Source organism: Cololabis saira, chromosome 3 (assembly GCF_033807715.1).
Source record: "Cololabis saira isolate AMF1-May2022 chromosome 3, fColSai1.1, whole genome shotgun sequence".
In the NCBI taxonomy this organism is placed as follows: Eukaryota; Metazoa; Chordata; class Actinopteri; order Beloniformes; family Belonidae; genus Cololabis; species Cololabis saira.
In genome coordinates, this window is record NC_084589.1 from 13,159,683 (window position 1) to 13,178,015 (window position 18,333).

An 18,333-nucleotide genomic window follows, 5' to 3' on the forward strand; every position below is an offset into this window, starting at 1 on the left:
ACCCGAGCGCAGCGCTCCGGCGGTACGAGGAACCTGCCCGGGACAGCATTTACACGTCTCATTTCTCCATCTGTTATGAATGTTCCCAGATTGATGAAGAGAAATGTTGGCGTGCTGTCCAAACTGAAATGTCTGAGGTGTTTTTCAGTCTGCTGCAGTTGGTTTAGACACCATTCAAGGGGAACCGAAATCCAGAATATTCCAGCGGTTATTACTAAGACAGAAGCTCCCTTTTTCTTTTTTAATGGCCGCTGTTGCGGTCATTTATGTTTATGAAAATGTCTTTCCTCCTTTTCTTGGAATTGTTACATTTCAAATTTGGCAATAAATACAAAACAGAAAAACAACCTCAAGAATGCGTTCATGCGACCACATTTATCCTGAAAGAAAAAAAAATAAAGACAAACATTCAACTCAGCTAACAATCCTACAAGGAAACATCGTTGGGCTTTGAGAAAAAAAAAAGAGGTTTATTAGTTTCATTTACAGATATTATGGACACAAACAAAAGAAGATGCCAGTGCAAACAGGTGGGGTCTCCACAATATCTTTATAAATAGCTTTTTCTGTACAGCTTCTCGTCTTTTCTTGTCTCATGATGTTAGCGTTAATGTGGATGCAGCAATAAGTGTTTCAGCTCCCACCTAAACTAAAAGAAAAACAAAAAAAAGTATTACTTTACTAAAACGATCAGGAAACAGTTGAGAGGAGATTATCGTGTTTCATTGTCTGTCAAATTAAAATGATTACAAAAGAAAAACCTAAACAGTTAAAAGACCCAGCTCTGGTCAAGGCTGTTTGAGCTGCCATGTTTCTCTAACCGAACAGAAAAAAAAGAAAAAGAAAAACGGAGAGCGGCGAGGCCGATCAGGACTAAGACATGGTGATCTGCATGGACTCCAGCATCTCCTCCACCGCCTTCATGGAGTACTTGTTCTCCTTGCTCCCACGGCCGGCCAGCTGCGTGTCAGGAGAGGAGGGGGGGAGGCGGAGAGGCACAAAGGAGAAGGAGAAGAGAAGAAGGGGGAAAGATATCATCACATTAGGTTCTCCGCCAGCTGAAGTAATGGAGAACACAAAACACTCAGGCATGGCCTCGGCGAGGCAGCGATAGCCTCGTCCGCTGCTCCGCTGACTGAGAAAAACACGGCTCTCCGGTTAAAGTGATCAGCGTGTTCATTAGGTCGAGCTGGGAAATGGGTCACGCAGAGTAAACTAATGCTGCTTATCAAAGTTTGTTTTTTTCTTCTTCTTCAAGTGTTGCATAAGTGCTATTTCGGATCAAGTGCGCTCGGAGACAGGAAGCTCCTATTAGTCCACTTCCACGGCCTGTGGTGCAGGAGCAGCCCTCTTCGCTCTGCTGTCTGTCCCGCAGACGGCGGCGCAGGAAGTGCCGCAACTCATCATCCACTAATATGAATGAGATCACTCATGCGTGCGCATATTGCCACACTATTTTTCTACTCAATTTAATATTGCAACCAATGAGGCGGCCCCTTAAAAAATACCCAAACTGAAGAGGATTTCCTCCGCCGTGGGCTTATACCAGGCTTATAATTAGAAGTTTACAGATATCAAAGATCTGTCCGGTGAAACTTCACCTGACCCGAGACACAAATGCATCTTTGAAATCTTGAAGAGGAATACTTTTACAAAGCTAATGTTAGGATTCGGTACGGCGTGTAAAAGAGAGAATCCAGGGATTTTCTCAGTTATTTAAGGTCCTCTTAAAAATGTCTAAATCATTTAATCAAACCGTTTCTTCTCCCGTTTAGCCCTGACTGTGTAACATACACGATTTCCAAAAGCTCTTTTCCACTGCGACCGCTCAGACCACAGGACTGCTCAAGTTCATCTCAGAGGAGCTCGGAGACGAGGAGACAGCAGCTTCTCCGGGCATTTCATTGCACTGCAGTTGTGGATTAGGCAACAGTTTTCGCTGATAACGGGGTTCTGAATCACTACCGAGGTCGTCGGGTCACAACGCGGGTTTAACACCCAGTACAGTAGTTGGCTTTTCTACCTGTGGATTTTGGCATCACCAAATCCTCGATCAACTACTTCCTGGGGAGTGGTAGACTAGTAGTTACAGAGGTGGGCTTGGGTCTAGTTCCAGATTCAAGCCCAGAAGATGGCAACAGAAAAATATACCACTTTGGGCCCCTGAGCGAGGCCCTGAACCCTTATTGCTCCCAGGGCGCCAGAATAAAAGGCAGCCCACAGCTACTAGTGTAACTAGTGATGGGTTAAAAAGCAGAGGACACATTTCAGTCTGTTTTCCATGTAAACTGACGAATAAAGTCATTATTATTATACGGTGATTATAATATTCCTTTGTGAAGCGTCCTAGTGTGCGGTGCTGAGCTTCCTTCTGTGTACTTGCACCTCAGACATGGCAACTGAAGTCAATCTTGTGTGATAAATCTGGACCTACTACAGTATAAGGTAGGACACATCTCCTTTAAAAACACTGCTACTTTTTGGGAAACTTTGTGTTGAGTGAGGCACTATGAGACGGGACGGCCGGCATTTCCATCAGGTTGGTTTTCCACTTGTCGCATCGCACTGCATAAAACAGCAGTCTGTATGGTGAACTCCAGCTCTACAGCCAAATGGCGCCTCTACATAACTAATTCAATCCGTGTTTGTGGAGCAGCGCGGCTAAACAGACAAGACTCGGCCGTTTATTCAACGGGGAGCGCCGTTTTTCGCTGATCCGACACCTTTTTTTCATGCCACCTTTGGCCCTTTCACAGCAAACAGGAACTAACTGTAGCCTTAACCTAGCCCATACTTAATTGTCATGGCAAAAGTTTTTTCCTTGCTCTTTAGCCAAACTCCAATTTAGAGTGTGCAGTTGGCTTAGGTATACAATTGGCTATGCAATTTCCACGGGTGACTCATTCTCCCAGATTTACTGAGTGTGCGCGTGTGTGTGAGCTGCAGCTGTAATGATCAGTGCATTTAATTGCTTTGCTGCCTAATGCACCATTACCCCGGGCCTGGTAGTCAATTATCTCCTCGGCCTGAGGTGAGACCTCCACATTAACTCCTGCCCTGCTCTACAACAAAAGGAGCAGACCAGACAGCTCCACATCTATTTAGAGCATCACGCGGCAGCAGGGAGCCTGTGCTCCGTGATCGAGGGGCTAATCAGAGAATTTGTTTAGAATTATGGCAGGAGGGCGAGTCGTATCGTGCTGCGTTAAAGCCCCTCTGCACCTACAAACCACACCACTGCAGGTCTTTCACATGTCAGCGGGCCCCAGCGAGGTAATTACATTTTTTTTTAAAGTGCCCCCGTCAGTCGTGACCTCTCCCTAACGTCTGCTCCCACTTGTGCTCACTTGCCTTCCTCTTCCTGACACTGAGGTATGACAATCACCAGGTACCGAAGTCTAATAAAAGTGGACGACTGACACGAGCAACACTTTTAAGGGGCCATCAATCAGCCAGCACAAGCTCGTAGCGGCTCGCAGCTGTCCGACGGAGGCCCACACCGGCGCTCCCTTTTAAGAGAGCTCAGAAGTCTCTGAGCTGGAGGTGGGAGCAGCGACGTGAAGGAGGCAACCTCACACCTTGTCATTTAACTCATCACATGGCAAAAGGGAAGAATTAAAAAACACGCCGGTAATGGACACGGACTGAAGTTTAAACATACAGTCCCAGTGCCATGAGGCTAAACAAACATGTTTTAAATGAGGTGGAGAAGCAGAGGGATGACTGATGATCGATTAACGTGCCAAGGAGGACAAAGGTCAAACATCTCTTATCGGTCAAAGCCTTCCATGGCCAGCCTTTTTAATGCTTGTACCTCTCATTTTTAAGCTTTTAATGATACAATTGGAACAAAAATATATTAAAAAAGTGTTTTCCACCAACTATCATGTGAATGGTTGTAGCTTTCAGTCATTTCTATTGGAATAAAAAGGTAAGTGTTTTAGACATATGTTTGGTATGGTATATGTGAGGTATGGTATATCACTAAAGAGAAACATGTTCCCAGTTTGGGATAAAACTTCCTCCCAAACACAATAACTACTCATACTTAAGAAAGGAGATGTGCTACACTGCTGGTTTTGCTGCTGTCCTGTGGACACATACAGAAGAAATCCCTTAAGAAGTTCTCTCAAAATCTCTCTTTTGGACCTCTGGTTCACGGCCCAAACAGTTGTCTTGTCCCCTACCGGGCTCAAAGCATTCATGAGGCAAATTAAAATAAATTTATGTACCAGTATTAACAAGTGTTCTTTTGAATCAGTGCATTTTCTTCTGGCTCAAACTAAAGTCAAAAGTTCAAAGTTTCAGCAACATTCCTGCCACTTCGACAAGACAGGATTTACTGACAAGTAGACTTTTTTAACAAACAGAGGTGAATAAGTGCGTAGCTAGGGCAGGGTGAGTCAAGTCTGGTGAGACGAGGTCTTTAAAGCTCCACACGGCCCACACCTGCGAGCAAGACCCTTAAGTGTGACTGCTACTGTAAAACAACACGGGAGCATCACAGCAATGCTCAAAGGTGGCCTTTCTGACGCCTTCATCGTACCAGTAAACAGCCAATCAAATCTCTTTCTGCCTGGGATACAAGTAGAGACACAAGACGGAGGGTTCTGACACAGATCTGCCCCCACGTAAAGTTTAACTGGCTAGCACTTGCTGTGTAGTCACGACTTGATCGGCTGGTGCTTGTGTTGACGCCTGAAAAGTTGAACTTTTGTCCTGCTCTGATGGGAGCAACGCCTGCAAGGTGAGGCAACAGACCCACAATTCATGTGAGCGCTTGGTGAGAGCCTTGTTCCACCTGGTAAAAACATGTATTTATCGAGGACTTTCCTGCTCTGCATGCAAATATCCGTGCTGCTAGCGTCACACAGTCCGCTCAGGCAACCATCAAGACAGTAAAAGGTTTACTAATGTTTAAGCAATATTCTCAACTGCTTTTAGTGACCAAGCGACAACCTTTACCCCCGAAACGGTCCTGGTAGCGAGGTAGTACGCTTGAAAATACTCGTACGAATGTTCAGGGTGGCTTTTCCAGCGCTAAACATTTCTGACTCATCGGGCATTCCCAGACTTTAATTTCCACAAACTCAGGTTTCATATCCAAATGGCTCGTAAAATCTGTTAAGTCGTGCCAAAGTAACAATTGTTAGTGTTTGTAAACTCAAATTTAACCATTCATGTCTGCTTTAATCAGCTGAGAAGACACAGACCCACAGACCTGCAATGGTTGAGCTAACTTCCTAATGAATGAGGGAAGAGAGCTTCAACGCTAACAAGAAAACAGGAAAATCCCAGCAATAAAACAATAACCCGAGTTCTCAAAATCGCCTTTGTTCTATCCAGAGATGATAAAATAAAATAAAATACAAATAATCCATGGAGATCATGTAAAATTCTCAGACTCTGTTTTAGGGCATATGAAATGTGCTTCGTTTAACGGCGCTGTTGTCTGAAGTGGAAGGAAGAGACAAAGAGGATGCAGTTCATCTGATTGTTTCCGAACTAGATCCAAATATAAAGCCACACGATCTCGCAAAAGTGTGTAACTTGAATAGATTTTGAGAGAATACACTTTAGAAAGTGTCTTTAGGCTGCTCTGACCAGCGACACACCAGCAAGGAGCGACTCGCCTCAACACTCTTCATTGAGAGGCAAAAGTCCCAGGTCTGAAATGATCCACCAATCAAAAAGAAAAGCCCCAGGCTCTTTTCTGAGAGTAGCTAGTTGAAATAAACCCTTTAATCTGCCTTCATTCTACACAATTTTCAGGATTTTAAGACCAATTTGTGAGTTGCCTGGTTCAGAGACAAAAATAGAAACACAACTATTGGTCAGAGGTCAACGCTGACCGCTCACAACACATTCTGTCTGGTAAATATCTGAGCTGTTGGCGACTCCACGTCCATCTTCAAATAAACAACTCCTGTTTTGCTTGTGGGTTCAGATTATTTTTCATGTGATGCATTTCCATTCATCTGAGATTATTTAGATTATTTTGACAGACATTTCCTTTCAATCCACTTGTTTTTCCATGATTTTTTACTGTGGCATAGAGGAACCAATAATATTTAATGGTAGATCTTATCTTTCCTATTTTGAAACACAATGATCCATTTCAAAAAGCTTGACGGTGCGTACGAATTCTTAAACTTCAACTTGAATTTAGATCATTTCATGATTTAAATCATTTCATTTCTGTGATTTTAAAAGCTTCATACAGTGAAATGTTCCACTCAACACACTTCACAGAGCATTTCACTCACACAAACACTCATTTAGCCCTGCTTTATATACGAACACATTCTATTCACAGCATTTATCTCGTTCTCTTCACAAGGTCACCTCCATGAACATGTGAAGGTTCAGTCGAGCCTTACTGCAAAAACTAATTACCTGGAAAGGAAAAAAAAAAAAGCCTAGTTTCAACAACACCAGAAGACTATTTCAGACTATTTTGCTAATTTTAAGAAATCTGGCCAAGAAAATGTTTCTTGGCCCATTGGCAAAGCTTTTGTTGCTTAAAATAAGACAATTTCGCCTAAATTTAAGGAAAATTAGGCTAATTTCTAGAGGGGCTGTTTTTGGGACGCAGGACTAGTTGCAGGACTAGAAATCCAAGTGTTTGCAGGAAGACACACTCCTCCCTCTGAAGCCCTTCATGTGAGCTTGAATAAGAAAGATCTTTTTTGAAATATCTGTGAATACTTTCTCCCCTGAAATGGAGCGTGTATTTGGAGAGAAAAACATTGGAGAGCCTCTGAACCGGAAAGACTATAAGCAGGTTCATAAATTTTTAAAGATAAGATCAATTCCTTTCAGATCAATCAATAGGTCACAACATCTCACTCAGAGACAGACTGAGCGAGACAACTATCTGCCATAGTTTAGTGCGGTTATTCTCTGAGAATCTGTTTGTGGCTCTGCAAGAAACTCGTCTGAAGCCAGTTTGTGGGATAAAGTCTTTGCAGACGTTGTGGCCAGCTTAAGTCAACACATTAGCAGTAAATGAACCCAGACACACTGAAAGACACTATGATTGTTATTACAATTTTTTCCAAATCAAAGCTGCCGTCAGCTCTGCTGTGAATTTAGGGGTCATTTGGTGGTGAACGCGCTTTACATTTTATGTAAATGAGGCGGTTTTCAGGATGTCTGGATACAATGTGCAAATATCCCATGAAAGCTAAAAACACAACAAAAGACTGAGTGGTGGTTTTCAGTGTCTGGGGATTAAGGAGGGATGCAGGGAAAAGGAAAAACACATCTTTTAGGAGTTGATGGAGACAGAAAAAAAATTGAGGAAAATAGAGAAATGCGTATGTCGTTTGTATGTAAAATCCGGTCATCACTCACCTTATAGGCTTTGTTTATTTGAGTGGCGGCCCAAGCAGCGTACTTCATGTTGTCCTTCTTCACCTTGGCACTGGCTTTAGGATTGGAAGCAATGTGACTTGCAGACTGTAGGAAAAATAGAAAATGAGAGGAAAGAGCAAAGGACAGAACAGGGTATGGAGTGTTATATCAAAACCTGGTGAAACAGCAATAAAAGCATAATTGAGATGAATATGCAACCACTCTTACCATCTACCACTCCACTAGTCATTGTGGCAGAATGAAGAGAAAAAACAGACCTTGGCCTGATGACACAGGGGAAATCATTTATGGGGAGGAAAAACTGAGTGTTTTAATGCTTCATACGTAAATTGTCACTTAACAGGGCCTAATTTCTCCAACACCATTGATTCTGGGCGATGAAAGGACCTTGTATGCTTTAAAACGAGCCCGGAGCACGGTGAGGGGAGCGCCTTGTGAATCACGGTCTTCTCCTGCCCCGACGGCTCCCCTCTGAACCACAAATCCCATGTCTTCCCCATGTCCCTGCCATCCTCTCCACACAGCAAACCCCAGAGGACTAACCATGCCTGCACTTCAAAGTCCTTCCTACCAGTGCGCTGAAACTTTAACTACACACCAATCAACCTGGCTTTGTTGTTTTTCTACAAAATGGTTTGGCTTCTGTATTTCTTTTTTAGCAAGCAATTTCTTTATTTCTATTTTTTTAACTGGAGAGACTCAATTTAGATGATGTCAACCCTGACAGGCTATCCCTGAATAACAGTGTGCGCTATTATGGAGGGGGAATCCCCACGCATCTGTTGTCAGTAACTAACCCACAAACCAACTGCGGTCGGCACCAAGTCCACTGTCACACTGACTCAAGACGCTCGGAGATGGCAAAAGTTTGCTGTCCCTTCACTGAACTTCTTCCACCTGTCAGGATTTGAACCGCAGCAACTAGCTGACAATCTGCAAAACACTCTTGAGACACATCTGTGACCGATGCAGAACAAACTCCCAACTTAGGCATTCATTTGAGACCTAACTGGAAGTGGATGACTTGTCCAAAAACAAAACCCGATGCTCGGTCCCCAGGCCAGCTGGAGTTGTCGCGGGTGAATGGCTTGGATTTGACCCCACGCTGTTCCTGCCGCACTTAGAGGTTACGAGCGGCTGTGTGGTGTTTGGACTACCTGAAGAATCCAAGTGCAGGGCAGAGGGAAAACACTGGGACTCTCTGTGTGAGACCTGCTTCCCGTCTCCACCTTTTATTTCCTGCAATGCTTTGTTTGTGTTTTTATGTCACATCTCCCTTATATATGTTGCACCGGCACTGGCAGACATCAGCCTGTTTAAACAAAGACGTGAAAGCAAGATTTTGCAGTGGCAATTTTCCACAAATACCCCAAAGAAACCAGCACTTGACTTGGGAAATTACCCACCGAGGCTGGACTTCTCCCCTTTTGTGCTTTTCTCTTCATTGTATTTTGAAGCCATTAATGGTATTTATCTAAATACTGCTTTTTTTTTTCTCAGCTTACTCCTTTTATTGCTTTTTGTATTTGGTTTAACCTTCAATGTGCTGAGGGTTAAAAAACTGCAATATCTGATTAGCATGGCTTACATTATTACGCTGGTTTACTATTTTGAGAACAGTCAGTGCATTTACATGTCATTAGAGGGAAATCTAATTACTGCATTAGCCTGACTGAAATCATCAAAACTACACTGTAGTTGGACTAATGCACTCAGGGTAATATGACTGAAAGTAAACTAATCCATGAACTTGCCAACGGGACTGGAATTGACCCACGCAGTCTGAGCCTGCTCCGTACTTCCTGCACAGGCTACAGTCTGGAAGTACTGGGAGAAGCTTAGTGAACAAACTAAAAACACGAGCTTAAACAACACACAAAATAGAGCGAGACACAAGTCTCTTCAGTTCACCGTTTGTTGTTTTTTGGCTGCCACCAGCTAGAGTGCAGATTTATCTAATGTGTGGTCTGGTGTGTGGTGTAAGAGGACAACTGGAAAAGCACAATGCCAAGGACAAAGGAGCGGGACAGACTTTAGTTGATAAATCAATTTCCTTGGATACACTTTCCCAATTAATAAATTGACTGGGAAAGTGTGTCCAAAGTTTTTACTCCTGGTGTGTGTGTGTGTGTGTGTGTAAGTATATATATATATATATATATATATATATATATATATATATATATATATATATATATATATATATATATAATATATAAAAACTTAAAGCATAAAAAGTAAGAAAATGTGTGTTTGGTAGATTATTTCTTCATAACGATGCTTCTTGGTAATAAATCTTAAATCGCTGCAAAGCCTGTTTATTTCCCTTTTCAATGGTGTCACATTTTATGAGGAACATGCATTTGTGGGAGGAGCAGCAGAGCTGAGTATGTTGGTTGCAAAATATACTAAATCTCCTGTGCCAACAACACAAATTGGCAATTCAACAGTTTATCTATTTAACAAACAGGGGCTTCCCCATTTTTCCTGTGAGGCAGTGTGATTTTTCCATCACACTTTGACCCTACGATCCAGCTGCTGTAGGCTGAATCTGGACTCACGGCTGAACATAACGTTCCTCCACATGTTCAGGTTCCAGTGCACGTGTTGCTGACACCAGCACAAACGGGCCTGAGGGTGAAGGGCAGTCACGGCAGGCCTGCTTGATTGAGGGGTGCAGTCTGTTCAGGATTGTCTGGGTAGAGCGCCGTCGGCCATATCGTCCTGCAAGCCTTGACTGTAAATCTCTAGAAGACTGTAGAAGCCTACAGTACCAGAGTGCTGGCAGGGTGAGGAAACAGTCTTCTTGGGTCGCCCACTTTGCAGCCTGTCTCTGACGTCCCCCTCTACATGGGGAACCCCAGCTTAAATAAGCCCGAAGGCCCGGCCCCTATCCAGATCAGTCGTGCTGATTCTCGGAGCAGAGACCTACTGACCCTGTAGCAGGGCCGAGCTCACAGGTGCTGCCTATCAGAAGTCTAACGCTGCCAAACACTAATTTCCAATTAAATGGCCTTTTAAATGAGGCCTTGCTGAGGTTTAGACTTCCTTCTTTCTTTCTTGTACATTTCTCTTGATGTCTTTTAAATGCACTAATGTTATTTATCTGAAGCAGCTTTCACTCCCAAATTTGGATGTTTGAAGTGTTCCCGCTTTCAGATGAGCATGAGATCCAGAGATAATTACGCTGGTTCATTATTTTGACAACAGTGCACTCCCAGCTGTCTCCCTGATGGGGAAAAAAAATCAATTAATCTTATCTGCGTGTGTTTGCGAGTTATATCCATCAGATTTAAAGATGTTACAGTTGGCAGAGTTGTTTGTGTGAAGAAAAGCTGTGCCCACTTTCTGCAGCATCAAGTGCAGCGCCCTAATTGAAAACGAATACGTGCTGAGGTTGTGTGCTCCCTTCAATCCAGATCAAAGTGCCAATTAATTACATCCCCATTACATGCAAAGGCAAGATGTTAGCAGCTGGTAAAGGCTTTTTGACCAGTGTAGACGGGCTTAAGACAAACAAAGTCTCACCAAAAGCAAGGTTACGGCTAAAATTAAGTGCTCCACAGGGGCAGACTTTTCCGATGCTGAGGTCCACTTACTGAGTCAGCAGTGCGCTGACCTGTCTGAGAGCCCCTTCTTCGTTCCCCTCAGATGCATACATGCATGCACACACACATAGTACAGTCTTATTTAACTCACACTGTGGCCAACCTCAGCCTTGACAAACCACAGGGTTACAAAAAGGTTTCTCCTGTTCTTGCTGTTTCTCTCCTCGCCCTCTCTCTATGTCTGTCTCTTCTCTCGTCATGCAAAGCAGTACTCACCATATACAGACCAAACAATGCCCTCATGTTTCGGTTGTTCAGCCTCAGCGCCTGGGCAAAATACTTTCTGGACAGCTCCAGGTTTTCCAGCCCCCCCTGCGTGTACTTCACCTGTGTGAGGAGGCATTAAACAACCAATGAGCTGCACTAAAGGGCAACTTGCGGGAATGACAGCACAACATCTGTACAGCAACACACGGAGGAGGAAACACATTTGGTGTTGTGAGTATATATTCCCAGTGACGAGGAGCATCTCTCAGAGGGCCCACCGCTGACAAAGAGCTAACATTCATCGCTGCGCTGTTCCCCGAAGTCTGACGACGGACATCCGGGCGGGTACGTACCTCGGCGTACTGCTCACAGTACAAGTGATTGTGAGGGTTGGTCATCATCAGCTCCTCCAGGCAAAACGCAGCTTTTCCATAGCTGTGGAAATAAGGCAAACAGTAAAGCGATTGACAGAGCCGGGGATGCGTCATCCTTAAGCTTCCTCAAAAGGAAGGAGAACATCTATTTCTATATTTCATTTACAGGTACATATCTAAGCTACACAGTATATAAGTAAAAGAGAGGTACGCGTAAAGACTTTCCAGATGACAGTCTGTTTACCGGCTGACAATAAAAGACGGTGCAGACAGCTGGGGAGGGTAAAGCCTTTCTGGTGTGAACATTCCTTCTCCTTTGAGGGCACAGAAGAGAAATCCTGTACATTTGTGTGTTTTTTCTGCCTTTAATGTGCAGCTAACCACCTTCCTGAGGTCAGCACTACAGTAAGAGCTGGCACACCGTGCCTACACTCAGATGAGATCATTTCTCAGCAGCACACTGCTGAGCTGTTGACCTCACACTAATCTGCTGCGATTCCACTTCTAATGCACAGTTTTCCCTCCGCGGGATCCTGCCAAGACGAGCCACGATACAGTATATCATTAAACACAAAGCAATAAAACGTCTGTACACCTAACAAAATAGAGGCAAACATGCAGAAGCAGAGCCACCGTCGCGTTAGATCTGTACATCCAAAATAGCTGCAACTTATTCTGTCACAAAGCTTTCATTTAAACGCTGAATCCCTCGTTTTAAAATTACTTTAAAGGATGTTACACATTTATCTACAAAACATAACTCTGATTTCTTTTGAGAAAATATTGAAGAACTCAAGTGAAGTTTTGTAGATGTGAAAAATGAGACAAATGTTACACACTCCAAAAAAAGTAGTGTTTAAATCCAGCGTCGTAATTAGTTTAAGATAAAATAAAATAAATAAATCACACGATAGCCCAGAAAGAAAGGTTGGGACACAGAAAGAAAGAAATAAACAGTGGGAAGGAGCTGAATGGAGGTGGAGATCAGAGGGCTTGGAGGGTTGGGGGGCCGCTTACAATTACCACTTCCTCTTCATAAAGACTTTCAGATGTGCTGGTGCAGTGGTCGCGCACTGCAACAGAGCTCCTTCAGCCGTCCCCCGAAACCTCCTGCCGGTTCCAGAAGTTTACCTCTATTCTGCCTAAGCGTCTAACCTCACCATAACCAAGTTACTCTAATGATGATGCCTGAGCTTTTCTGCGCTGCAGCGCTTCAGGCACGGTTGTAGTCCCTCTGTTGTCCAGGACTGTAGGAACTGTGTTTGTTTCTTTTGGAGGGCAGTGAAACCAGCGGCAGCCTGTTTCAATACCACATTCTGACCATGTACAAGACTAAAATAGAATTAGACTCAGTAAAGTATAATGAAAAAATTATTACTATTTAAGAGGCTATTTTGGTCGACCAAACTCATTTTGTTGAACAGTCTCGTAACGCAGGTCTGACTGAGTCAGCAGCAGATCCAAACAGGAGCCCAGCGCGGCACTAACAGACAAAATAATCCATCTCAAGGACCAATAAACAATGTCAACTCAACGACAACAAATTACATGTAATTAAAGGGATATTCTGCTTTTTTTGGTAGTAAGATTGTACGAAGCACGAGTTGTTTCATGTTTTATCTGCTCTAGGCATACTCCTCTGCTGACCTCAGACTTAATGACTTTACTTGATACTCAAAGTTGCAGACAACTTTCCGCAGGCAGAATAGTCGTGAAGACCTTTGTTGGTAAGTCAGTCTTTAAGAGTATGGCAGCAATCGGATGCGTCAATCTTTAAAGTAGGACAAAGCAGTTTTCTTTTAGGTTTAAATATCTATTTCAATTACATTAAAGGGAATATTTGATTTCTTTTTGGAAGCGTCATCTAGGTCTTGCAGTTAACAATCCCTACCAAAACATGCCAAAGTCACTTTGGACTCGTGTCATGGCTGCTTCTGTATCGCTTTCCAGCACAATGTCACATATCAATGGCAGTAAAACTAAAGAATACTTTCCATGTTTTTTTCTGTCTTTTATTCTCATTGAAGTCCAAGTTAATTACTTAGATGTGGACATGGTAGCAAGGGCAACTAAGAGCTGGAAGAGAGCGATGGTGGAAGACAAAATGAGAACATGACTGTGCGAGAAAAATGAATGACAAAAGGAAAATCTGCAAAATTTCCACGGTGGTGCTGAGATGTTATCTCAAACCTTTAGTCTCGTCTCAAGTTAACTTTATCATTCCATGCGGTTGCCGTTATTTTGCAGAATCAGTGGGGAAATCCTGATGGATGAGCCGCCCCAACCGCTGCTTACCAGAAGCAAAAGGAAAACTAATAATGACTATTTGAAAAATAAACTCTAACCTCCAACATTTTACATTAGTTGAGTGAAGCCTGAATGTCTGAATTTTGCATTAGTAACACAAACGTTGTAGGCTTAACTGTTGAAATAGACTCTTTTCTGCCGATAAACTGCTTTAAGCTTGTAATGTAAATTGAATAAAGATACAAAAGGGAAGAAATCCACAATACAGCACTTGTTCAAACTTCTACTTGATTCCCAGTGACCATGAGTGAAATCCACTGTTTTCAGCTTGGCCAACACATTACCTTATTTAAGTTAGACACCATGTCACCTGACGTACCAACACCCTCAAACAAACACACAAATAAGGGGTTGATGCTGGTGCATTCAACAGCTCTAACAGCTGCGAGGGAGAGCAACATTATTATCAGCATCCAGGCTATTTAGCAGTGATAGGGCCGTTTATTTTTCCTGTGCGCTTCACCATTAAAATCAGTTTTCTCTGGATGGCAGGGAGAGGAGTGCCACCACCTTCTCCTGGGAATTTCACACCGAGAGTTTTCTCCCTGTTCTGTCATCCTGGAAAAGAGTGGTGATAATGCCTGGCTATCCGGAAGGAGGAGGAGGAGGGGAAACGGAGCGCTTGTAGCCCAAAATAAAGAACATAAAGAAAAGATATTGACACGCCTGTAGATAAGAAACTGTGGGAGTGAATGGCATGATATTAGAAGTGTTGGGATAAGCCGGGAGATAATCCTCTCACCCTGGATTTCCTCTGGCTACTACAGCAATAAAGCCTCCCCGGACAAAAGCACGAAATATCCAATAAGTAGCCTTCTGACTGTGCTACACATTCCTGCTGCCCCTGCCTTTCTGCCGGAGCAACCACACACACACACACACACACACACACACACACACTCACACACACACACACACACACACACACTCACACAATTGTTAAACAGCAGATTCTGCTTCACTAACTTCTGAGCCTAAGACAATTACAAAAAAAATTAAAGCTGCAAGCAGCGATGAACGGGCCCTCGCACTCACGGCCACCGCCCCCCATAAGCATATCAGAAATGACACCACCCACGACTTCCTATGTCAAACCATTCAAAAGTTATAGCAGAAAAAAGGGACAACCAATCAGAAGAAGGGGCGGGGCTAATTCAGGCCAATGAAGGTCAAGGACTCCATACAGAATCTGATGACACCACCACGACTCTCTATGTCAAACCATTCAAAAGTTATAGCAGAAAATCGGGACAACCAATCAGAAGAAGAGGCGGAGCTAATTAAGGCCAAAGAAGCTCAAGGACTCATTACAGATTCCCATGACACCACCCACGACTCTCTATGTCAAAACATTCAAATGTTATAGACGGAAATAGGGACAACCCATCAGAAGAAGAGGCTAATTTTCACCAATTATGGTCAAGGACTCAATACCGAGTCCCATGACACCACCCACGACTCTTTATGTCAAACCTTTCAAAAGTTATGGCAGAGAAAAGTATTCTAGGGGGCGCTGTTGAGCCGTAAGGCCACGCCCATTAATGCAAACCATGAAATATCAAATTTATCGCCAGGCCTGGCTTGCATGCCAAATTTGGTGCCTTTTGGGGAACTATCAAATATGGACCATTCATATGAAGGGGGGGTGCGCTTTTTGGCATCTAGCGTCGCCACGGTAACACTTTTGAAAGAGAAAAGTAATGCGTGTAGTCGCAGGATGGAGACGCACATTTTGATGTATCACACATCTGGGTTCACGATACGGTACGGGCCGTATTAATTGCCGAAGGAATGGCATAAATTGCGCCAAAATTACACAATTAATTCAAAATGGCTGACTTCCTGTTCGTTTCGGCCATGGCGCTAAGAGACTTTTCTTTAAGTTGCGCCATGATACAGGTGTGTACCGATTTCCGTGCATGTACTTCAAACCGTATTGTGGGGCTTGAGGCACAAAGTTTTCCGGGGGGCGCTGTTGAGCCGTTAGGCCACGCCCATTAATGCAAACCATGAAATATCAAATTTTTCGCCAGGTCTGGCTTGCGTGCAAAATTTGGTGCCATTTGGGGAACTATCAAATATGGACCAATCAGATGAAGGGGGGGTGCGCTTGTTGGCGTCTAGCGTCGCCAAGGTATCACTTTTGAAAGACAAAAGTAATGCGCATAGTCGCAGGATGGAGACGCACATTTTGATGTATAACACATCTGGGTTCACGATACGGTTCGGGCCGTATTAATTCTCGAAGGAATGGCATATATTGCTCCAAAATTACGCGATTAATTCAGAATGTTCAAAATGGCCGACTTCCTGTTTGGTTTCGGCCATGGCGCCAAGAGACTTTTCTTTAAGTTGCGACATGATACAGGTGTGTACCGATTTTCGTTCATGTACGTCAAACCGTTTTATGGGGCTTGAGGCGCAAAGTTTTTTCTGTCTGAACCAATCAGATGAAGGGGGGGCACGCTTTTTGGCGTCTAGCGTCGCCACGGTAACGCTTTTGAAAGAGAAAAGTAATGCGTGGTGTCGGAGGATGGAGACGCACGTTTTGATGTATAACACACCTGGGTGCACGTTACGGTTCGGGCCGTATTAACTGCCGAAGGAAGGCATAAATTTCGCCAAAATGACACGATTAATTCAAAATGGCCGACTTCCTGTTTGGTTTCTCGACATGACGCCCAGAGACTTTTCTTTAAGTTGTCCCATGATACAGGTGTGTACCGATTTTCGTGCATGTACGGCAAACCGCATTGTGGGGCTTGAGGCACAAAGTTTTCAAGGGGGCGCTGTTGAGCCATTTTGCCACGCCCATTAATGCAAACCATTAAATATCAAATTTTTCGCCAGGCCTGACTTGCATGCAAAATTTGGTGACTTTTTGGGCACGTTTAGGGGGGCAAAAAGGCCTTCCTTTTGTCAGAAAAATAATAATAATTAAAGCTGCATGCAGGTATGAACGGGCCCTCGCACTCACGGCCACCGCCCCCCATAAGCATATCAGAAATGACACCACCCACAACTTCCTATGTTAAACCATTCAAAAGTTATAGCAGAAAAAAGGGACAACCAATCAGAAGAAGAGCGGGGCTAATTCAGGCCAAAGAAGGTCAAGGACTCAATACAGCGTCCAATGACGCCACCCACGACTCTCTATGTCAAACCTTTCCAAAGTTATGGCAGAGAAAAGTATTCTAGGGGGCGCTGTTGAGCCGTTAGGCCACGCCCATTAATGCAAACCATGAAATATCAAATTTATCGCCAGGCATGGCTTGCATGCAAAATTTGGTGACTTTTGGAGAACTATCAAATATGGACCAATCAGATGAAGGGGAGGCGCGCTTTATGGCATCTAGCGTCGTCACGGTAACACTTTTGAAAGAGAAAAGTAATGCGCATAGTCGCAAGATGGAGACGCACATTTTGATGTATAACACACCTGGGTGCACGTTACGGTTCGGGCCGTATTAATTGCAGAAGGAATGGCATAAATTGCACCAAATTTACACAATTATTTCAAAATGGCTGACTTCCTGTTCGGTTTCGGCAATGGCGCCAAGAGACTTTTCTTTAAGTTGCGACATGATACAGGTGTGTACCGATTTTTGTGCATGTACGTCAAACCGTATTATGGGGCTTGAGGCACAAAGTCTTCCGGGGGGCGCTGTTGAGCCATTTTGCCACGCCCATTAATACAAACCATGAAATATCAAATTTATTGCCAGGCCTGCCTTGCATGCAAAATTTGGTGACTTTTGGGGAACTATCAAATATGGACCAATCAGATGAAGGGTGCCGCGCTTTTTGGTGTCTAGCGTCGCCACGGTAACACTTTTGAAAGAGAAAAGTAATGCGCGTAGTCGCAGGATGGAGACGCACATTTTGATGTATAACACACCTGGGTGCACGATACGGTTCGGGCCGTATTAATTCTCGAAGGAATGGCATATATTGCTCCAAAATTACGTGATTAATTAAGAATGTTCAAAATGGCCGTCTTCCTGTTCGGTTTCGGCCATGGCGCCAAGAGACTTTTCTTTAAGTAGCGACATGATAAAGATGTGTACCGATTTTCGTTCATGTACGTCAAACCGTATTATGGGGCTTGAGGCGCAAAGTTTTTTCTGTCGGAACCAATCAGATTAAGGGTGGGCTGGCTTTTTGGCGTCTAGCGTCGCCACGGTAATGCTTTTGAAAGAGAAAAGTAATGCGTGGTGTCAAAGGATGGAGACGCACATTTTGATGTATAACACACCTGGGTGCACGTTACGGTTCGGGCCGTATTAACTGCCGAAGGAATGGCATAAATTTCGCCAAAATGACACAACTAATTCAAAATGGCCGACATCCTGTTCGGTTTCGGGCATGACGCCAAGAGACTTTTCTTTAAGTTACGTCATGATACAGGCGTGTACCGATTTTCGTGCATGTACGTCAAACCGTATCGTGGGGCTTGAGGC

The 18,333-nt window shown here is 43.8% G+C and overlaps 1 protein-coding gene across 1 annotated transcript in view; it reads right to left on the reverse strand.

Moving 5' to 3' along the window:
- Nucleotides 1-449: 449 nt before the first annotated feature.
- emc2 (ER membrane protein complex subunit 2) overlaps nucleotides 450-18,333 on the reverse strand; it is a 37,377-nt gene continuing 19,493 nt past the window's right edge. The window contains exons 8-11 of the mRNA XM_061716282.1: nucleotides 11,546-11,627; nucleotides 11,202-11,312; nucleotides 7,357-7,461; nucleotides 450-960 (exon numbers count right to left, since the gene is read on the reverse strand). Of these exons, the coding sequence (XP_061572266.1) occupies nucleotides 874-960; nucleotides 7,357-7,461; nucleotides 11,202-11,312; nucleotides 11,546-11,627 (385 nt within the window). The 3' untranslated portion in view covers nucleotides 450-873. The remainder of the gene's footprint in view (nucleotides 961-7,356; nucleotides 7,462-11,201; nucleotides 11,313-11,545; nucleotides 11,628-18,333) is intronic.